Source organism: Loxodonta africana, chromosome 25 (assembly GCF_030014295.1).
Source record: "Loxodonta africana isolate mLoxAfr1 chromosome 25, mLoxAfr1.hap2, whole genome shotgun sequence".
NCBI lineage: Eukaryota > Metazoa > Chordata > Mammalia > Proboscidea > Elephantidae > Loxodonta > Loxodonta africana.
Genome location: NC_087366.1, coordinates 48,007,014 through 48,030,696, shown reverse-complemented (window position 1 = coordinate 48,030,696; position 23,683 = coordinate 48,007,014). Strand labels below are relative to the sequence as shown.

The 23,683-nt window shown below is 38.3% G+C and overlaps 1 protein-coding gene across 8 annotated transcripts in view; it reads left to right on the top strand.

Moving 5' to 3' along the window:
• The window catches only part of SMYD3 (SET and MYND domain containing 3), a 783,945-nt gene that overhangs the window by 184,894 nt on the left and 575,368 nt on the right, over positions 1-23,683 (top strand). For all 8 annotated transcript variants that reach the window (XM_064276780.1, XM_064276777.1, XM_064276778.1 and 5 more), the window contains 3 exons: positions 3,231-3,338; positions 4,377-4,434; positions 9,974-10,110. In XM_064276780.1, coding sequence (XP_064132850.1) covers positions 4,377-4,434; positions 9,974-10,110 — 195 coding nt within the window. In that variant the 5' untranslated portion in view covers positions 3,231-3,338. The remainder of the gene's footprint in view (positions 1-3,230; positions 3,339-4,376; positions 4,435-9,973; positions 10,111-23,683) is intronic.

The window sequence follows — 23,683 nt, the reverse complement described above, 5'->3', positions numbered from 1 at the left end:
TAACCCCCTGAACAACAGAAACACTTTCTGAGTTGCATTTTAACATTACGCCTTTCAGTGAGTACTGACATTATAAGTAGCTGCTCGTATGCATTTGTTGTAAACTATTGCTGAAGGCATTGTCCAGTATGTTTATTGGTATTCTCAGAATAAATTTCTCCCATATTTTAATACTAAGCAAAGCTATGCGTTTTTCTTTTCTGTCAGATGAGAATTACATAACCTATTATGCTTTCTTTTTTGCCTTGCCTGTAGGGCAACTCAAATAAATGTAATGCACAAACTCAGCAATTATTTAGCCCTCGTGTTTAGCCTATTAAGAATTTAGTTTTTTTTTTTTTATTATGCTTTCTTTTTTGCCTTGCCTGTAAGGCAACTCAAATAAATGTAATGCAGAAACTCAGCAATTATTTAGCCCTTGTGTTTATATTATATGTGTTTAGCCTATTAAGAATTTAGATTAGCTAGATCCCAGCTCTTAGGCCTTACTTTCTTCATCTCTAATGTAAGAATAATACCTACTATTTGGATCATGAAAATCAAACGAAATGTCCTTCGTTAATTGCTTAGCCAGTGTGTCTAGCACAATGTAAATGCTAGGGGGCTTTCTCTTTTTTTTCTTGTCATTTTATTTTTTTTCTGTTTTTAATTTTACATTCTCAATTCATCTTTACTGTGACGCCAAATAGAAGCAAGTGAAATATACCCAAACCCAGTGCCGTCGAGTCGATTCCGGCTCATAACGACCCTATTGGACAGAGTAGAACTGCCCCATAGAGTTTCTAAGGAGCACCTGGTGGATTTGAACTGCCGACCCTTTGGTTAGCAGCCATAGCACTTAACCACTATGCCACCAACATTTCCAAGTGAAATATAAATACTAAAAATAAAGATGAGATTATTGCAAACTTCACATTAAGAACTTGATCTAATCTTACGTGTATACCCGAGAGACCTGAAAGCAGAAATGTGAACAGACACATGTATACCAATGTTCATTGCAGCACTAGTCACAATAGCCAAAAGGTAGAAACAAGCTAAATGTCCATCAACAGATGAATGGATAAACAAAATGTGGTGCATACATAAAATGGAATATTACTCAGCCACGGAGAGAAATGTAGTACTGATACATGCTATAATATAGATAAACCTTGAAAACCTTATGCTGAGTGAAAAAAGTTAATTACAAAAGGACAAATATTCTATAATCTCACGTACATGAAATAACAAGAACAGGTGAATGTATTGAGACCAAAGTTAATTAGTGGTTACTAGGGGCAAGAGGGGAAGGGAAAGTCATTGTTTAGGAAACAGTGAGTTTTGGTTTATGGTAACGGAAAATTTGTCAACAATTACAGATGTAGCCACACAACATGATTAATGTGATTGCTATCACTAAATTGTATACCCGAATAATGTTGAATTGGCAAATGTTGTGTTATATATATTTTTACAACAATTAAAATTGATACAGTGAATGTGAAATAATAAAGCAAGGCAACCGTATGTAGACTTGATGAAAGAAGTAATGTACCCTTTGTAAACAATGACCAGGATCTGAGTTACCAGGAAATAGCAGTAGGCAGACCAAGCTGTCACTCAACAGTATGAAATGGTAGTTTTTTTGAGCAAAATTCTGGCTCGAACTCAAATCTGAGTCACAGTTTCAAAGTAGCTGTAGCTCTTTTGAAATTTTTGTTTGTGCTGCATGTTTGTGTGCAAGTGGAAACGAGAAGGATCTTCCTAGGAGGATTTTACAGGTTCAGAAGCTGTGAAGCAGATTTACAGTTTCCAAAATAAGAATGAGTGGGAACATCAGGCATGTCAGAGATAGAACTTCCAACTGTCACTTGGAATAGAGCATGTTAGGCATTTGGCCGAGCTGTCTCTTACTTACCAGGGCTAAATATTAGATGCTGCGGATTTTATTTTTATATGGAAATGATCCCAGATCAAGGGATCATGGCACTTCTCATTCAAGACACAGGACTGGAATGTCCTTCCCTTTGGTCCACTCATGCCTAGTGCTGCTACGTCGGTGACTGCTTCACTGGTCTCTTCAGCCACACTAGCACATGGCTAGGATGATGGATTAGGGAACCATATAATTTATCATCCAAACCAGGCATTTTTGAGAGTGAAAAGAGTTGCTAATAATAATTAAGCCAGGACAACAGGCATAAACTGGAATTTTGTTGTTAGCTGGTGTCCAGTCGGCTCCAGTCATAGCAACCTTATGTATAACAGAACAAAGTGTTGCCTAGTCCTGCCCCATCCTCACAATCGTTGGTATTTTTTTTTTTTTAGCACATTGTTGTAGCTACTGTGTGAATCTATCTCATTGAGGGTCTACCCCTTTTTTGCTGACCCTTTACTGTACCAAATATGATGTCCATCCTTACTTTGTAAGTAAGCAAGATGAATAAACCAAAACAAAAAACAAAACAAGACAAAACATTTCCATCGAGTCAATTCTGACTCATAGCAACCCTGTAGGAGGGGTAGACCTGCCCCATAGGGTTTTCAAGGCTGTAATCTTTATGGAAGCAGACTGCCACGTCTTTCTTCCATGGAGCAGGTGGTTGGTTAGAACTACCAGCCTTTTGGTTAGCAGCCAAGCACTTGACCACTGCAGCACTAGGGCTCCACTAGATAAATAGGCCTGGCCAGATTGGACATTGGTCATTTAACTTGTGGTCCCTTTCTATGTTGCCTCCAAAAACAAAATGATTTTGTGTATTGGGATGTGTATTAGTCCTCCTTATATTTCTCTACTTGCTATAAAAAAAAAATCAGTAAGCTATCTTCCCTATTTCGATTTTCCTGAACCATGAGTTTAATTTTCTAATTTGGAGTGAGATTTTCTTTTTGTGTTTGAAATCACTATCTATTATTGAGTGCTATTTTATCAGTTGAATGACTATCTATATGTTATTAAGTAAGCAATAATGGTTCTTTCTTTGAACTCCACCAGCCAGGTAATAATCGGGGTGAATTAAAGGACACAGGTGAAGCTGAAGCTCTTAATATCTATGCCTGGTAATTGCATACTTGGTGAAGACTGAACCCTGGATCATTAGCAGTAGTAGAATATTGCCTTCGTTTTCTACTTTGTAGTTATATTTAGCCTGCTAAAATTAAAATACTGTTGGTGACTCTCCATGTTCATAACCAGTGTAAACGAAAGTTGAATTTTAATATATGCCCTGCCACTCTTCTCTTAACAGAAAAAGGCTTGGCCTGACCACAAGCGGGAGTGCAAATGCCTTAAAAACTGCAGACCCAGATATCCTCCAGACTCTGTCCGGCTTCTGGGCAGAGTTGTTTGCAAACTTGTGAGTATAGTACACATGAAATATGCTTGGGTCCTAATTTAACAGAGCACTTGAAATTGCATTTATTATTCATATTTAAGGCTGAAATGAAACCCAGGTTAAGGTAGAAGATGGGACTGTCTGAAGACAAAAATACTTGTTGTTTTCCAATCCCAGCATCAGTGGCAGTAATGAAGTCTACAACCCCACCCCTCTCTGAAGGCCCTTTTGATCTCCTTCTGGGAGTGGAAACATAAGGTCCTGTGTTTTGGATGTGAAATGTTAGTGACGTCTGTTATATTGCCTTTACAAATTTTCCACTGTGAACTGACTCACAGGGCAAATATGTCATTTTTTTGGTTGTTTCTTCAAGTGAGATTTTGATAGAAAGGTATTCATCTTAAATGGAAGAGTGCTTATATTTTTTTCATAGCCGTAATTCATTGAAATTATTTCTCCAACCCCTTTTCCTATACTGCCAAAATAGCTGGTAGATTCTGTGATATCCCACTCTGGTGAACCTTTCTTTTTTAACAGTTTTTTTTGGCTAAACTTTGGTATGAATATATCTTTCCCAAATGATTACAGGCTCCAGCTCCATTTTGTCCTATTGTTTTTTTTTTTTTTTGGGCGGGGGGCTAGTCTAACATTTTATAAGTTAGAAGGCTTTAGGGATGTAGAAGCATGAAACGCTTTTGAAGAATTTTGCATTTGGAAATTAAACTGATGCTTAAGTGGCAACTTGGACTTTGTTTTAAAGTTGTACAAAACCAAAAACCAAACCTGTTGCTACTGAGTTGATTCCGACTCATAGCGACCCTATGGGGCAGAGTAGAACTGTCCCATAGGGTTTCCAAGGAGCAGCTGGTGGATTCGAACTGCCAGCCTTTTGGTTAGCTGCTGTAGCTCACCTTAAGAAAGTGATGAAAAGAAAGAATATATAGTTTTTTTTTTTTAGCAGAGTTTCATTTAAATAACTAAAGATACTCAAACTGATACTCTTTTATATGTTGGAGCACTTGGAATTATTTTTTGGTATTTTCCCCCTTTGCTTCACAGATGGAAGGAACACCCTCTGAATCTGAGAAACTTTACTCATTCTATGATCTGGAGTCAAGTAAGTAATCATCTGTCGGCAAATAAACACCTACCATTATTTGATGAGCTGGTGAACTGCTTTATTCTATAGCTTGGTTTTCTGGGTCTTTATTATGTGAGGCAAATCTAATAAAACATTTTTTGTTTTTGTGTACTGCCAACACATTAACTAATTTAATTAATTCTAGGGCAGGGTTGGTCATAAGAAGTTTGTGAAATGTTATGACATTGTTAGATTAGGAGGCAGGGGAGTATAACCCTTAGTCCATTTGACAAAACAATTTTTCTTATAATTTTGCCTTCCGTAGAATCCCATATAAATGGAGTCAACACAGTATGTAGCCTTTTCAACCTGGCTTCTTTCACTTAGCATAATGCCCTTGAGGTTCATCCATGTTGTTGTGTATCAGTAGCTGGTTTCTTTTTGTTGAAGAGCAGAATTCCATTGCATGGATTCACCACAATTTGTTCATCCATTCACCAGACCTTTGTGTTGTTTCCAGTTTAGGGCAATTATGAATAAAGCTGCTATAAGCATTTGCATACAGAAAAAAATTTTTTTCCTCCTATTTCTCTCTTTCCCTTCTTCCCTCTCTTAGTTTTCTTTCTTGGGTTCTTGTTGATGTCAGGGAAGAATGAAGTAGTGAACAGGAAGTTCCAGGCAACTTTTAGGTCCACTGTTCCTTTAGATAAGTAGCCCTGGTGGTCCAGTGGTTAAGCTCTACTGCTAACCAAATGGTTGGCGGTTCCAACCCACCTGCTACTCCATAGGAGAAAGATATGGCAGTCTGCTCCTGTAAAGATTTCAGCCTTGGAAATCCTGTGGGGCAGTTCTCCCCTGTCCTGTAGGGTAGCTATGAGTCACAATTGACTCTAGGGCAGTGGTTTTGCTTTTTTTTTTTTTTTTTTGCTTCACTTAACACTCAGACTTGGAAAGCCTTCCAGTCATCCCAAGCAGCTGGTTGACTGTCATGGGATTTTAGGAGAAGGACAACTCTCATTGCTGTCAGAAAGCCTGAGACATCTGTATCTGCTACCTCCCTCAATAAAGGATCAAACCCAAAAATAAACAAAAAAGCTTACTGCTGTCAAGTCAGTTCCAACTCAGGATAGAACTGCCCCAAAGGGTTTCCAAGGCTGCAATCTTTACATGTCTGTCAGTTTGTCATACTGTGGGGGCTTGTGTGTTGCTGTGATGCTGAAAGCTATGCCACTGGTATTCAGATACCAGCAGGGTTACCCATGGAGGACAGGTTTCAGCTGAGCTTCCAGACTAAGACAGACTAGGAAGAAGGACCCAGCGGTCTACTTCTCAAAAGCATTAGCCAGTGAAAACCTAATGAATAGCAGCAGAATATTGTCTGATATAGTGCTGGAAAATGAGGCCCCCAGGTTGGAAGGCACTGGAAAGATGACTGGGGAAGAGCTGCCTCCTCAAAGTAGAGTTGACCTTAATGATGTGGATGGAGTAAAGCTTTCGGGACCTTCATTTGCTGATAAAGCATGACTCAAAATGAGAAGAAACAGCTGCAAACATCCATTAATAATCAGAACCTGGAATGTACGAAGGATGAATCTAGGAAAATTGGAAATCGTCAAAAATGAAATGGAACACATAAACATCAATATCCTAGGCATTAGTGAGCTGAAATGGACTGGCATTGGCCATTTTGAGTTGGACAATCACATAGTCTACTATGCTGGGAATGACAGCTCGAAGAGAAATGGTGTTGCATTCATCGTCAAAAAGAACATTTCAAGATCTATCCTGAAGTACAACGCTGTCAGTGATAGGATAATATCCATATGCCTGCAAGGAAGACCAGTTAATACGACTATTATTCAAATTTACGCACCAACCACTAGGGCCAAAGATGAAGAAATAGAAGATTTTTATCAGTTGCTGCAGTCTGAAATTGATCGAACATGCAATGAAGATGCATTGATAATTACTGGCGATTGGAATGCAAAAGTTAGAAACAAAGAAGAAGGATCAGTAGTTGGAAAATATGGCCTTGGTGACAGAAACAATGCTGGAGGTCGAATCATAGAATTTTGCAAGACCAATGACTTCTTCATTGCAAATACCTTCTTTCACCAACATAAACGGCGACTATTTTTTTTTTTTTTATACACATGGACCTCACCAGATGGAACACACAGAAATCAAATTGACTACATCTGTGGAAAGAGACGATGGAAAAGCTCAATATCATCAGTCAGAACAAGGCCAGGGGCGAACTGTGGAACAGACCATCAATTGCTCATATGCAAGTTCAGGCTGAAACTGAAGAAAATCAGAGCAAGTCCATGAGAGCCAAAACATGACCTTGAGTATATCCCACCTGGATTTACAGACCATCTCAAGAATAGATTTGACACACTGAACACTAGTGACCAGACGAGTTGTGGAACGACATCAAGGACATCATCCATGAAGGAAGCAAGAGGTCATTGAAAACACAAGAAAGAAATAAAAGACCAAGATGGATGTCAGAGGGAACTCTGAAACTTGCTCTCAAATGTCGAGCAGCTAAAGCAAAAGGAAGAATTGATGAAGTAAAAGAACTGAACAGAAGATTTCACAGGGCCTCTCGAGAAGACAAAGTATTATAATGCAATGTGCAAAGAGCTGGAGATGGAAAACCAAAAGGGAAGAACACACTCGGCGTTTCTCAAGCTGAAAGAACTGAAGAAAAAATTCAAGCCTCGAGTTGCGATAGTAAAGGATTCCATGGGGAAAAATATTAAACGACGCAGGAAGCATCAAAAGAAGATGGAAGGAATACACAGAGTCATTATACCAAAAAGAATTAGTTGATATTCAACTATTTCAAGAGGTGGCATATTATCAGGAACCAATGGTACTGAAGGAAGAAGTCCAAGCTGCTCCGAAGGCATTGGCGAAAAACAAGGCTTCAGGAATTGATGGAATATCAATTGAGATGTTTCAACAAACAGATGCAGTGCTGGAGTTGCTCACTTGTCTATGCCAAGAAATATGGAAGACAGCTTCCTGGCCAACTGACTGGAAGAGATCCATATTTATGCCTATTCCCAAGAAAGGTGATCCAACCTAATGTGGAAATTACGGAACAATATCCTTAATATCACATGCAAGCAAAATTTTGCTGAAGATCATTCAAAAATGGCTGCAGCAGTATATTGACAGGGAACTGCCAGAAATTCAGGCCGGTTTCAGAAGAGGACATGGAACCAGGGGTATCATTGCTGATGTCAGATGGATCCTGGCTGAAAGCAGAGAATACGAGAAGGAAGGATGTTTACCTGTGTTTTATTGACTATGCAAAGGCATTTGACTGTGTGGATCATAACAAACTATGGATAACACTGCAAAGAATGGGAATTCCAGAATACTTAATTGTGCTCATGAGGAACCTTTACATAGATCAAGAGACAGTTGTTCAGACGGAACAAGGGGATACTGATTGGTTTAAAGTCAAGAAAGGTGTGCGTCAGGATTGTATTCTTTCACCATACCTGTTCAATCTGTATGCTGAACAAATAGTATGAGAAGCTGGACTATATGAAGAAGAACGGGGCATCAGGATTGGAGGAAGACTCATGAACAACCTGCGCTATGCAGATGACACAACCTTGCTTGCTGAAAGTGAAGAGGACTTGAAGCACTTGCTAGTGAAGATCAAAGACCACAGCCTTCAGTATGGATTGCACCTCAACATAAAGAAAACAAAAATCCTCACAATTGGACCCATGAGCAACATCATGATAAACGAATGGAGAAAAGATTGAAGTTGTCAAGGATTTCATTTTACTTGTATCCACAATCAACAGCCATGGAAGCAGCAGTCGAGAAATCAAAAGACGCGTTACATTGGGTAAATCTGCTGCAAAGGACCTCTTCAAAGTGTTGAAGAGCAAAGATGTCACCCTGAAGACTAAGGTGTGCCTGATCCAAGCCATGGTATTTTCAATCACATCATACGCGTGTGAAAGGTGGACAATGAATAAGGAAGACTGAAGAAGAGTTGACACCTTTGAATTGTGGTGTTGGCAAAGAATATTGAATATACCATGGACTGCCAAAAGAACGAACAAATCTGTCTTGGAAGAAGTGTGGCCAGAATGCTCCTTAGAGGCAAGGATGGTGAGACTGTGTCTTACATACTTTGGACATGTTGTCAGGAGGGATCAGACCCTGGAGAAGGCCATCACGCTTGGCAGAATACAGGGTCAGCAGAAAAGAGGAAGACCCTGAACGAGGTGGATTGACACAGTGGCTGCAACAATGAGCTGAAGAATAATAATTGTAAGGATGGCACAGGACTGGGCAGTGTTTCATTCTGTTGTGCACAGGGTCGCTATGAGTCGGAACCGACTCGACGGCACCTGACAACAAACAACAACAACGATCTTTACGGGAGCAAATTGCTACATCTTTCCCCCAAGGAGAGCAGCTTAGTGCTTAACCACTGCACTTAAGCAAATGTAGGTTTATTCTGCTTTCATGTTGGCACAGATCTTCTTCGTTGAAGTCGCGAATGACTTCAACCTTAAACCAGCCAAAGCTCATAGAGTAAATTCATGATATAGTTTGATATTTCTGCATGGAGGCAAGTAAGGTGATCTGGTGCAGATTTATGGTTATGGAATCATAAGTGCCAGTGCTAATAAATTATTATTTAAGAAATCATTGGTTTAATAGTTCTGTTGAACAGGTAATTTAAAGAAAATATGTAGACCTGACATCAGCAACAGTTATACTATAATTCACCTTGATGTATCTTTTCAAGTTTTAATAGAGAGTTAATTAGTCATATTTTGTTGTTATATTACTGCTAGGTAATTAACATCTTTGATAGTAGAGTTTTACTGTTAACATTAGCCCTGCTCGGTAGGAATGTCCTACACTCTGCCTTTAGTGAAATGGTCTTGAACATTATTACTTGAATTGTGCACTTTTAGCCTTAACACCCATTTATGAAACAGTTTCAAGTGAACTTTTAAGAGGGTAATGTTGGCTTTGGAACCTTCTCCTTCTGTTTGGGTCAAAGCAGTCGAGATTTCCTTGGTTGATCCATGTTTTTTACTTGGTGTGCTACCTGTATGCCTGATTTCACCTTATTGAAACTTTCTGAACTTTTTAGTTCTTACTTTGTCTTTTTGCTACTCATCAATTAACCACAACCTACTCGTACACTGTTTAATGGAAAAGTCTGCTTAAATTGACTGACTGAAGAATTCATGGTGTGTTTTCTATGTACAAGATGATGTAGAAAATTTGGTAACGTGCTTTTACCAATTTTAATTTTAATGCTCTTTCACCTGTATGTGCATTTATTTTGTCTGCTACATTTTTACTTTTATATTGTAGATGAGGTGTGGCAGAATTTAGGTGATAAAATACTATTGTGATTTGTAGTTGTCAAAAAATAAAAGGGCATGTATTTGTTTTCTGTCAGAACAGAATTTAGGGTAGGAAACATCTGGCTTAACAGCTGCCATTGGACACCTGAAAATTATCCATTAGAAGTTCACTTTGTGATTGCAGTATTTATTTTTTCTTTTTCAAAAAGATATTAACAAACTGACTGAAGATAAGAAAGAGGGCCTCAGGCAACTTGCAATGACATTTCAAGATTTCATGAGAGAAGAAGTACAGGATGCTTCTCAGCTGCCACCTTCCTTTGACATTTTTGAAGCTTTTGCAAAAGTAAGTGTTAAGTTTTATGTCTTTGCTGGTGCTGTAAATCAACCGTTTACTTCTAATTCCATTGTTAGCTATACGAAACTCTAGAACCTCCCTGGAAAATGCAGGATTCTTCATGTCTTACATCACTCCCATACTTCAGTGAGTGGAGACTGTGTTACCTGTATTGAAAAGGATATAATGTTTCCATTTTAACAGTATCCTTATGATCGGCCTGAGTACATTGCTGACCTTCTCAAGACAAAGCAGTATATCCCTTCATTTCTTACTATTGGATTTAAGTTTGACTTTGCATTCATTTGGTTTTGTGATGGTTGTTTCAGCCTAGAGCTTGTTTTTGAGGGGAACAATTTATTTGAATCCATAAGTCATATGAGAATATGTCAGTTTCTGATTTAAACATAATTGTCTAAAATGTTTAGGTCACTGAAATACTAGTTCAATAATAAAAAAACAGGTTTCATCTGGTATTTCATCTGTGATTTGTTGGTAATGACCACCTAAAGTGCTCTTTTCGAAAATGATTCTGAGGGTTCGTCAGGGCCCAGGGAGAAGGAGTGCCATGACTGATCCTTGGCATTTACCCTGGGGAAGGGATGAAGAATCAAATACGCACCTTTACTGTGTGTATTGCTGTCCTTGCTCTCATACTGTGTGTTTGCGTTTGTTTTAATATGGATCACATTTTAATAATAAGTAGAATTTTACATTTGAGGATAATTTTGCCACTTCTTTTGTAATTTTTAAGCACACGCTTAATGACATGTTTATCCCATGAATATTTTTAGGTTATGTTTTTAAATCTACTTGTTGTCTAAGAATTTAACTGTGACTAGCATGACTGGTCATTGGTCGATTTGTGAGGATTTTTGTTTTCTTTATGTTGAGGTGCAATCCATACTGAAGGCTGTGGTCTTTGATCTTCATTAGTAAGTGCTTCAAGTCCTCTTCACTTTCAGCAAGCAAGGTTGTGACATCTGCTTAACCCAGGTTGTTAATGAATCTTCCTCTAATCCTGATGCCCCATTCTTCTCCATATAGTCCAGCTTCTCATATTATTTGCTCAGCATACAGATTGAATAGGTATGGTGGTTTCATTTTACTTGGATCCATAATCGACAGCCATGGAAGCAGCAGTCAAGAAATCAAAAGACGTGTTACATTGGGTAAATCTGCTGCAGAGGACCTCTTCAAAGTGTTGAAGAGCAAAGATGTCACCCTGAAGACTAAGGTGCGCCTGACCCAGGCTATGATATTTTCAGTCACATCATATGCATGTGAAAGCTGGACAATGCATAAGGAAGACAGAAGAAGAGTTGACACCTTTGAATTGTGGTGTTGGCAAAGAATATTGAATATACCATGGACTGCCAAAAGAACGAACAAGTCTGTCTTAGAAGTACGGCCAGAATGCTCCTTAGAGGCAAGGATGGCGAGACTGTGTCTTATATACTTTGGATATGTTGTCAGGAGGCATCAGTCCCTGGAGAAGGACATCATGCTTGGCAGAGTACAGGGTCAGCGGAAAAGAGGAAGACCTTCAACAAGGTGGATTGACACAGTGGCTGCAACAATGAGCTCAAGCATAACAATAGTTGTAAGGATGGCTCAGTACCGGGCAGTGTTTCATTCTGTCGTGCATAGGGTTGCTGTGAGTCGGAACTGACTCGACGGCACCTAACAACAAGCATGATTGGTAGAGGTTTATCCTTGTTTTTCTCAAATGTGCTTTTGTTCTTTTACGTGTGTTTTTCATGATTTTCTGTTCATATTGTCTTAGCATTAAATTCTGGCTTATCTTTAATCTACTATTGAATGCAAAATAGTTACTCATGATGCATCTGAGAAGTTTCTTGTATGTTTTTTTCATATAATTCCAAAATTACAACCGACATTAGTACCATGTTACAATGCACACAAGCTCTTTTGCTATTGAACTCTATAAAAAGTAACACCCACTGAGATATAGAAATATACATTAAAAAATATATATACCTTATGATGAGTTTAACTTTATTCGTGGAGTTAAGTCTGTGACCATTAAAGTGTTCAAGTGCTAGTTATTGGTGTTATTAATATTCATGAAAGTATTTCTAAATACTTGCTCTATGTAAAATGTGAAATTTTATTCATCTTGCTGCTTTTAGCTAGTTTTAATCTTTTGTGCCTTTCAGTGAGATTCTTTCCATATTTTGTAGAGGGAAAATTCTGTCTCTCTGATTAAGCTTGACAAATTTTTAATAATATGCTCTGCTCCTCTCCCAGGTACTTGTATTTGTTATTGCTGTTAAGTAGAAAATATGTATCTTCGAGATTTTGTTGGAGAATTGAACTCAGATGTGTGATTTCTGCCTTAAAATGTAGGTTAACAATCAGAGGAAAGCACTTGAAAGAGATCACACTTTTGTTTTTTTTTAAGACTAGAATGGTCTTAAATGATACTAATTGGCATTCTGCAAATCTCAGGGATGAGCCATTGAGCTCATGACATTGCAAATGTGTGATAATACAGATCCTGTCAGGCACATTGGAAGTAGTGGGAGAGTGCTGGGCAGAGAGTTTTATCCCTATCTACTTACTGCCCCTCTCACCGTTTTACTGGCATAGAATTAATCAAAGAGAAGGTGCGGGCACCCCGGCATACTCCCTACAGTCACTGCTTTTGTCTGCTCAAACTATCAGGCATAGTTCCAATGTACCCTGTCTTCCTCATCCCAGTTAACTAACTTTTGAATTTATGCTTTGAAGAAGGCTGGCTTTACCTGGCTTCAGTAAACAAGATCTTCGTTTTCTGTTTTGCTTTTGGTCCTGGTCACATTCACTTTCGGTACAGGTATTAGGCACGTTAAGTTTATGTTTTAGCTCCTTTTATTGTCATTGAAATATATGGAATTCTAAGAGTTTCTTTTCTACATTTGCTTGTATCTTTTTTTTTTTTTTTATACTTTTTGATTATGGACATTTCCAAACACACACAAAAGTAGAGAGATAAGTATAATCAACGTGCTTTTATCCATCACCTGGTTTCAGTAACTTTCAAACTTGTTTTATATCTTATATATGTAATACTTAGATTTCATATAGGTGTTCTTTTTCTCTATTCAGATTTCCAGGCATTCATTAGAATTAGTCTTTTGTCATCAAGCGTCTTGGCCTCTTGAGAGGTGTTCGTTAGTGAATTCACTTATTAAATTCAGCAGACTTTTTTTTTTTTTGCAGGCTTACGATGTGCAAAGTACTCTTGATTCAGGGTTATAAAAATATGTGACTAATTCTAAATCTGAAGGTTATCTCTCAAGGTACAAAACCTCTGTAAGATCAGAAGTCTTGATGGTGATATGCGTACCTTTATCAGGTTTGTACTTACCCAAAAAAGAAAGGGGTCAGTGGAGGATGAGGATGTTTTTAATCCTGGGATATGAGCTGATGGCCTTTTCTAATAAATAGAAGCCCATAATTAGTCCTGAAAAGTTGGCAGTTCATAGTGGAAATAATAGTGTGTCTCTCCTGTTGGACCAGGTTTTCAGGGCTGAATGTGCTTCTGCTGTTTAAGCCTTGGTGTTTCTTGGAAAATTCCCAAAGACCTTACAGTGTAATCACATCCTCAGACCCACCCCCCTTCCACCACACACGCACACGCACGCACACACACACACGCGCACACACACACAGTGTTTTATGGCTCCAGGTGCTATCATAGCGTGAAGAGTGCAGTCTGTGACTGACTGTAAACCAGAGTCTCAGATGGTTGCTCACAGTTATGCCTGGTGCTGATGTCTCTTGAGATGCTGAGGATTACCATTCTGGTTGGGAAGAAATTTTGCAAAGAGGAAATGGTATCTTGCTCGTGGGTTTCAGCTCATAGCTGTTGTGGACAGAAATCATTTACTACTGCCTCATTTATAGCAATCCATGATTTCAGAATGGTTCCAAGACTTCATGTAGGAAATGTAAAAAGAACGTCTGTATGGTGAATTAAATGTCTCTTACACATGCATCTTTAAAGAATGAAATTAAAATTAAATTATAAGAGTGCTTTAGTTGTCTTAGTAATTCACTGAAATGGCGTGGAATGTATAGTAGTCTCTATTCTGTCCCTCAAATTGTAATTGGTAATTATTGGCAATGGTTATTAATGGCCCAAACTTAAGTTCAGTAGATCGCTTTTTAGCTTATTTTCTATGTACAGACACTTTTTTATTTTTTATATTAGGGATTGTTAGACAAGGTTTTAGAAACATATATTTGTTTTCCTGGACTGATGACTTCCTTTTTTTTAAGTGCATTTTGGCGGGCTGATGAGAAATGTGCTAATATCTGAGAAATAAAGTAGAAAGCAGGCTAGTTGCAAAAAACATTTCAAAACAGACATTAAATTGGGAGCAACAAGAATAAAAGTGACCTTTCTGACCATAAAATATTTGTCATTGTTAGTGTTTTCAGAGCTCTGCAAAGTACTTTTTAACTTCATGACGGTGTGCAACTGCCACAGAATTTTTTGATTAGAATTCCACATCTGTTTGGGAAGATGCTCCCCTCCCTTCCTTCTTTCAAACAAAATAATAGTTCTCCTGGTAGCCTGTTATTTTTACTCTTTAGGGCACATATGTGACCTCCATCGCTTGCCTTTCCAAAATCTAATTTTTAATGCTATTAGTGGCAGCTGGTTTCACAGTTCACGCTGGGGTTGTATGGATTTAAAACTGAGGATTTCAGAAGGTGTTTTGTTATACGATGATACTTACACTTTCTGTTCAGTTTCATTCCGAGTAAATTCCTTTTTATTGGGGGAGAATTCTTTTTTACTTGCGAAGCAATAGAGAATGTGTTAAAATAAGAATCTTGCTAACTAATAATGTGAAAAGAAACAGTGATACAATATTTCTGATTGGTTTATGTTAGAAATAGGACATAAAATATAACAATAAAAAAACAATAGTGATGTTATATTCAATATTACATACTGACATCTGCCTGGTACGTGCCTTTAGATTTAGAGTGTTAGTAAATAAACTGATGTTCTGCTCTAACCTCATAATTTTAATAAGTATGTAAGTCGGTATGGAGGAAAAATTACTAAATAAGCCGTTTTTGGGTCCTTTGTGTTCTCTGAAGAAGTCTGTACTTAAGGAAAAAGCAAGAAAAAGTTGATCTGCTATCTTTAGTTTTTAATCTTCAATTTTCAGTTCTGTTAGTCCTTTCATTGTGGACGTACTGGTGCTCTGTTACTTCAGTGTTGCTGGTAGGTGAATTTGTGGGACAAATGTTGCCTCTGTTGTTTTTTTAAAAGGTCAGGAGTATGCTTGTGTGTTTGCCACTTAAGGGTTTCAAGTTCATGTAGAACCAAATTTTAAAGGCTTTTGTTGATGAGCTCAGTTGGGTTTTACCATTGTAGCATGCTAGAAAGTAGTATAGAAGGCAGTCTTCTGAATTAATAAAGTGATGAATTATCTAATTACAAAGTTGATGTGAAATGGCAGTATGATAACTCTGACTGCATTACTAAATGATTGCAGTGACTGATCAGATGTGCTTGGGCTCCATTAAGGAAAAATAGGCCATTAAATATTTACTACTAAAAGCGAGGAGACACACCAGGACTGCTAACCTCCAATCACTGGGGTGCATGCGGATGTTTGGCGGGAGCACCTAGATGAGACACCTCTCTTGTCTGCTCAGAACAGCTGCTGTAAGACTTAGTTATTGGGATTATATCTCTTTTCTGGCTTTAAGTAAAACAGGCAAACAGCCAGAATACTGAACAGCATGCAAATCTGTCATTCTAACATTGAAATGCTGAGGCATGTATGATTTACATGGTTTTTCTTTATTACAACAGATTGAGTCTCTAAGTTGATTCAAGATACAATTATTCTCAAAAACGTTTTCCCACCTTTAAGTAAAGTGACATTTGTAGGACACTTGGGCTTTGAAAGCAAGTCATTGTTTGAATTTTTAATGGTGATGTTTATCGTTTTCACTTTTACGCATACAGTTAATATTTCTTTTCATTTATCTGTAAATAGCATACAGTGAGTTTGTGCATATTTGTCACATAGATGCTAGCTAACTTCTGAAGTTGGGAGGATAATTAGTAAATTCTTAGTCAGCGTTTTTGTTTCTACCTGTGTTGGTCAAGGTTAATTGCATATGTATGGGCTAATGCTTCGATTAAAACTCTTGATGGAAAACGTGTTTGCCAAGCCTCGTTGCCTTACCTGAGTGTGTAACTTGCCACTAACTCAGCTAGCGGTAATATTTTTTAAACAACAATATGTCATTGTGAAATGGCAGAGGTCACTTTCATTGCTTTGGCCTTCCCTTTTATGCCAGAAATCTTTACTAGATTTCTTGTTTCCCTACTAGAGTGTGAAATTTCTTAGAGCCAGGGATTATGTTTTATTTATTTTGAATTCCTAGTACCCTGCATGTTATGTAGTAGATGTTTATAAATGACTGAATGAAGGAATGTGTGAAAGCTATATTCCTTTTCTGCTTCATGGAGAATAACTTTGTTAAATATTTTTGAAAACTAATTAGACTAATAAAAAGCTAATAAATCATTAATCTGTCTTAGAAGAAGTACAGCTAGAATGCTTCTTAGAGGCAAGGATGGTGAGACTTTGTCTCATGTACTTTGGATGTATTATCGAGAGGGACCAGTCCTTGGAGAAGGACATCATGCATGGTAATGTAGAGGGTCAGAAAGAGAGGAGAACTCTCAAAGAGATGGATTGACATGGTGGCAGTAACTATGGGCTCAAGTATAGCAACGATTGTAAGGATGGCGCAGTGTTTGTTCTGTTGTGTATAGGATCGGAACCGACTTGACAGCACCTAAGAAAACAAAAATCAGTATGAGGCAAAAAGAAATTCATAATATTATGGTAAAATTCAAGACATATGGTGTATTGGGTTGGATATTGTCTCCCCAAAATTCATGTCCCCTAGAACCTGTGAATGTGACCATTTTTGGAAGTAGGGTCTTTGCAGATATAGTTAAGATGAGGTCATACTGGATTACAGTGGGTCCTAAATCCCATGACTGTTATCCTCATAAGAAGGCCTTGTGAAGACACAGAGACATACACACAGAAAAGGAAGACCATGTGATGACAGAGGCAGAGATTGGGGTGAGGCAGCTATAAATCAAGGAATGCCAAGGATTGCTGACAACTACCAGAAGCTAGGAAGAGGAAAGAAAGGATTCTCCCCTAGAGCCTTCAGAGGGAATGTGGCCCTGCCAACACCTTGATTTCAGACTTCTAGCCTCCAGAACTGTGAGAGAATAAATTTCTGTTGTTTTATGCCTCCTGGTTTATGGTCATTTGTTATGGCACTGCTAGGAAACTAATGTATTGGTAAGCTTATTGATAGCTTAGAATCACAGAGACTGCCATTATCCTAAGTTCTTTAGGGAATGATGAATCATTGTATTAATTATTCCTGGGGTTTGAAATTTTTTTTTACTATCTAGGGCAAGGTAGTAAATATTTTAGACTTTGCAGGCGGCCAAGAGGCAAAAGTGAGTTATAGCTGCATCACGGCGAATTGTAATGGGGGATGAGAGGGCCACTTATGATCTCTGTGGCAACTAATGTGCCTTTGTAGTCAGAAATCAGCCACAGTGATATATAAGGGAATGGGTGCAGCTGGGTTCCAATAAAGCTTGATTTATGTACACTGAAAATTGATTTTCATGTTATTTTCACATGTCACAATGTATTACTCTTTTTATACCCCTCCCCCCTCAACCATTTAAAAATGTAAAAAGACATTCTTTAGCTTATAGGCTGTAGAAAAGCAGATGGTGAGCCAGATTTGGCCCATGAGCCATTCATTGTTTGCCAACCTCTGAATTAGAAAGATTTTTGCGAATAGTAGGAAACAGAATATGCTTTTTAATTAAAAAAGAAAAAAAAAGGTTAGGAAATATTTTAGCTGTTACCTTCTAACAAGCCATTAATTCTGAAGTTTAATGTTGCTGGTCACATTTGTGTGCACAGTTGTTGTTAGTTGCTGTCCAGTCGATTCTGACTCATGACGACCGCATGTATGCAGAGTAGAACAGCTCCATAGGGTTTTCAAGACTGTGACCTTATGGAGCAGATTGCCAAGCCTCTCTTCCGAGGTGGCTCTGGGCAGCTTCAAACTGCCAACCTTTCGGCTAGCAGTTGAGCACTTAACTATTTATGCCACCCAGGTGCTCCAAGATAACTTAATAAATAACTTCAGAAATGTATCAGTTCAGTAATATTGTAGAAAAAAGATACAGTTATTTCACTAAAGATGAGGAAGAAATAAAAATTTCAAGCAAAACAACGTATACTTTGTTTTGTATGTCTTATGTACTTAAAACTATCTTTTATGTATATATAGCTACAGGTGTCATGTTTTGTCATTTTGCCATGAAATGTATTAAGGTAAAGCCAATTTTTGAGTAGAAATATTTTGCCTTCATAAGTCCGTCTTAGAAAGTTTTTGTTTGATTCTTCAGATATTCTTCTTAGATGATGGATTTTTGTCTTCACAGTTTATATTTGGTTATTTCTATGAAGAATGAGGAAACCTTGGTGGTGTAGTGGTTAAGTGCTATGGCTGCTAACCTAAAGATCGGCAGTTCAAATCCGCCCGGCCCTCCTTGGAAACTCTATGGGGCAGTTCTACTCTGTCCTGTAGGGTCACTAGGAGTCAGAATCGACTCAATAGCAATGGCTTTGGTTTGTTTTTTGGTAGTACGAATGAGAAAGATCTGTCACAGGAGAAAAAAGTATGTTTTAGAAGTCTGATATTAAGAGTGATGAAAAATTGTAAAAAAACTGTTAAATTTTATAAAGGCAGAAGAAGAGTGATATTCTTGTTGGACTAAATCAGACATTGCTATTTGAGATGGAAAATACAGTGACTCATTTCTAATGCATGATGAAGAAAGTATGGAAAATCTTGTCATATAAGGCAAGCTGATTATGGTTTACTATCTGGAAGAGCTTCATAATTAGGGTGGTCCAATGATATGTCAGTCTGCTTTGGTAAATATTAGAAAAGGTTAGAATCAGGATGGACTATCTTCACTGAGTCTAGAGTAGTGCTAGGTGATGTATAAAGTGCTCCAGTGATCCTGAGAGTTTGTGGTACTCGTGGTGCCTTGTGAAAGGATGTAGTATGTCTTCCCCCATTCTCTCTAAGTCCTGCCCAAGGTTCCATCTTTGATGAAATCCACTTGGCTAGAATTGATCTTTTCCTGTTGTAAAATGTAGTAGTCACTGGATTCATAGCCTCCTCGCTCTCTCTTATCCCTCTCCTCCCATAATGCATCATTTGAGACTCAGAGAAGGTTAGGTAGTCAGCCAGACAGTGACAAGACCAAAGCTAGAATACAAGTCTTCTGAGCTTAGCATGACACTTTTCCTGCTAATGATGCCCAAGTGCTCAAGAACTGCTAAATCGAGTTGAAATGTGATACAGCAAACACAACATTACAGACAACTTTTCAGCAATATCTATCCCTGATATTGAAGGTTGTCTGTATAAAGTCAGAAAATTAAGAATAAATTACACCATATGAGTATTCTTATCAATATTCAAGACTAGATTAGGTTCTCTATAATTATGATTTTCAATCTCAGACTCTGTATGGCTCTGTTTCAATGACTGTGGCTTTCCCTTCACGTTAACAGCTGTAAACAAAACTGCTGTACTATATACTTGACATATGTGGATTTGCCTTGTCATTGTCTTACATCAGCAGATGAAGGGACAGTTGAAGGGTCTAGCACAAGTTTCCCAGTGCTCAGTTACCCCTGATTTATTTTTAGTATTTTTGCTTTGCAAAGTACTCTAACATATAGAATCACATTTATCTCTCACAATGCCCCTCTGAGTTACCACGGTTTTTATCATCCCTTTTGCATGCGGAAATGCTTAACATTACACTGTTTCTAAGTAAAGGAGCCAGAGCTTTAATTTGACTCTCTTGATTTCAGATTTCATATTTTCTCCATTCCACCATACTGCATTCTGTGTTATGTTAGTTCTGTGTTAGGGCTCTAATTATGAACTATTATAAGCCTTAGGAGAAAAATCCAGAATGATAGAAACAAGACTCTTTGATACGATGCCTATCGCTAGCACTAAAGTATTGCTATAGGCAAAGCTCTAAATTATTTAATTAGAATTTCTGATATTTTTTATACAGGTGATACATCATGTCTCATACCCCTCTCTCCCTCAGATATTTAAATCTAAAGAAGTGCTAATGGGTGGGTGGGAGGAGGATGGGCTTTGCATATCAAATGATTCTGAACTGATGCGGCCACAACTTTATGTGAAAATGAAGGTGATTGAATGGAATTTGCATGGAGTTAAGCTCCCTTTTGAAATCTGGATTCCACTGCATATTACAACATTAATTATTTAAGAGCCCTCAGCTTGGTTCTACTTGCTTCCGGGCCATTATTGGATGTGTTTTTTTTCCCTAGGATTCTATAGATATATGCATACAGACTGAAATATTTTACAATGCAACATAGGAAGAAAATCCACTTTGGCAGCACCTATTGTTCTTCTAGGGATATTTATTTGACTTTAAAATTTATAAATCATAGGCAAATAATTTAAAAATATTATTTTTGAACAAACTCTTGTCAGTCATTGAAGTACTTTTAACCAGACTTGACAATTGTGGGCTCTGTTTGAAGTTTTAATTGACATTTGGTTTCAGTTTTGATGCTTACGGGAAAAGGTCATCAAGGGACTGTTTCTGCAGAGTTGTTTCATTAGGATCACCTGAAAACATTGGATTAAAAATATACAGCACTGTCTCCTCTCCTTCCTCTCCCCCTATAGGCAGCAGCATTTTATTAAAATAGTAGAGCCAGCATAGCATCTAAATATGCCGATGTGACTTGCTGGCTGGTGTGCTGGGTCTTGTTTCATCCTCAGTGTCTTTCAGGGGCTCTTGGTGTTTAAGGTTTAGACAAGAAGTTGGTAAGTTATGTTGTTTTGGTGTCTCAGAAATTTTTAGTAACAGGCGGTGACTATACTGTGGGTATTCTTGTTTTCCATTTGTCCAAGAGTCCGTAATGCCCCATAGAATTTCTAAGGATGTAAATCTTTCCAGAAACAGACTGCCACATCTTTATCCCACAGAGTGACTGGTGGGTTTGAACCGTTGACTTTTCTGTTAGCATTCTAGTGCTTAACTGCTGTACCATCAGGGCTTCTTTTCCATAACACAGTACCCGCTTAAACTTCAAGTGTGCAGATCTTTAGGTGTGATATTGTTCAATGTCTAGAAATCTTTTAATTGGCTTCTGTGGCCTGACCTGCTCCTGATTCTCCTTCTACCTCTCTCATTTTTTTTTTTTCTTTTTAATTATCATTTCTGGTCCTTTTCTTTTTTCCTGGTGAATGACAATATCCCACTGCCACAGTGTTCAGTGCTTGCCCTGTGTGCTGATAACAGCCAAGGCTTTATCTCTAGCCTTGACATTTCTTCTGAGGTCCAGTTCCATGTTTTCTACATACTGCTAAAATTCTTCACTTGCATGATCTGTTTTAGCTTCATGGATTTGTTGTGTCCAAAACTGAACGCTTTGTCTTTACCTTACAGAACATGCTGTTTCTCTGCCTTTTCTGTCTGTGCTCTTGGCATCGCTGTCTCCCGAGGGCACCAAGCTGGAAACCCCAGGGGTGCCTCTGATTCTTCCCTGTCTTTTTTCATATGCCCTGCTTATGCAGCTTTTGAAGTATCTCTTGACTCTGTTCTTTACTTTTTATATTTTTGCCACTGCACTAGGGAAAGCCCTTTTCATCCTGCCGAAGTGGCCTCTAATTAATCTCCTTACTTCCAACTCTCTCCCTGAGTCCCAGCCCATTCTTACATACTGCCACTAGAGATACATATTTTTAAAAAACAGGTCTGATCATGTGATCCATCCATGTAAAAATGTCTATTCATTCCTCTTTGCCTAGTGTGTAAATCCTAAGCTTTTAAATACGGCATTTAAGGTCCCTGCCAGCCTTATCCTGTGCTGCTTTTTTGAAATGGCAATCTGCTTGGGTCACTTGAGGGTTGAGAACCTTTTCCTGGTACCTTGCAGAGCGACCAGTACTTTGTAGGATTTCAATCAATGTGTATTTTAACTCCTTCACACTGTTGCTTTTGTTGCAGTGTGTGTTTCTTCAAGCTACCCAAATGTGATAGCATCTGAGGCATTGTTGCTACGACCCAAACCACTGCCATCGACAGTAGCAAATAAATGTAGGCAGGGCAGGAGCATTCTTTGCATAGGGAATTATTTTTGGCAAGCTGAGGAATTTTTGGGCCAATTTGTAAAGCTGCCTGTGTATATGAGAACATACAAGGTGAGGCCATCAAAGCTAGGGATAAGTCAGCAAGGCCTGATTATGGCAGCTCTGTGTGTGCACGTTAGCAAGGATGGTGCAAATCACTGTGCCCCTTTGGCTCCTACGGTAGTGAGCTGCTACTTGTAGGTCATTCTCATTTGGTAGAGGAAGTTTAACTTGTGCATAATGATCACCAGCAGCAGTGAGTGGGCTTCTGCGTTGTCAACACTGCTGGGTTTGATAATTAGATAATTATAAGGATGGCATCAGATTTGGAAAGCCAGTCCTGGAGGATACCCATGTGTGTTTGCTCATGGTTGTCAGGCAGGCGTCTAGCTCTGCCTTAGAGTAATGATGATTGCTATAAAGATTTTTTTGTGCTGAAAATATTTTCCTCGTATTAGTGAAGTTTAGATGGTGTTTGTCCCTTTCTGCCTCCTCAGAGGGAGGAAAGAGAAGCTTTTGAAATAATAAACAATTATTATCCTTTAGCTTTTTGGAGAAGAATATTTTCCACATGACAAGGTATGCTTAAACTTGGGGGACTTGGTTATTTAAAAGTTCTTTTGAAACCAACTTCTTATTTTAAATTATGAAATAATATAGTGCTGCCCGTAATTATTCAGACAGGTCACATATTTACTAATTTAATAGTCGTCAGCATTAGTTACGGAGGCTTAAAAGCTCTAAACTGTTGCTGTCGGGTTGATTCCAACTCATAGTGACCGTGTAGGACACAGTAGAACTGCTCCATAGGGTTTCCAAGGCTGTAGTCTCTTTGGGGAACAGATGGCCACATGGTTCTCCAACAACGAAGACCTTGCCATCTGTCATTTCCTCTAATGCTCAGGGTTTCCTTCCTAATCCAAGCCCTTGCATGTACACTTCTGTCAATTCTGCCTGGTCAATTTCTTTTTACCCTGCAACATCCACTTGAAATGCCTCTTTTTCTGGGAACCTTTCTCAGCTCTCTTAGACATGTCCCATTATGATATGGATGGGAAAGTAGAAGTATAAAACATAAGCAGATGAAAAATTAGAGCAGGTATTTCTATTATTTCATTCTGCAGCCAGGCTAGTATTATGAACTGGCCAGTTTCTCACAAAAGGGAATAACCAAAAGCCCCAGGCCATCAGAACTGAATAGCTGCCTGAGATGAGTGGCAGCGTCTCACATCCAGACACTTTTGAAAATCTTTCCTTCTAGTCTATTCTTGTCGTTGTCTCT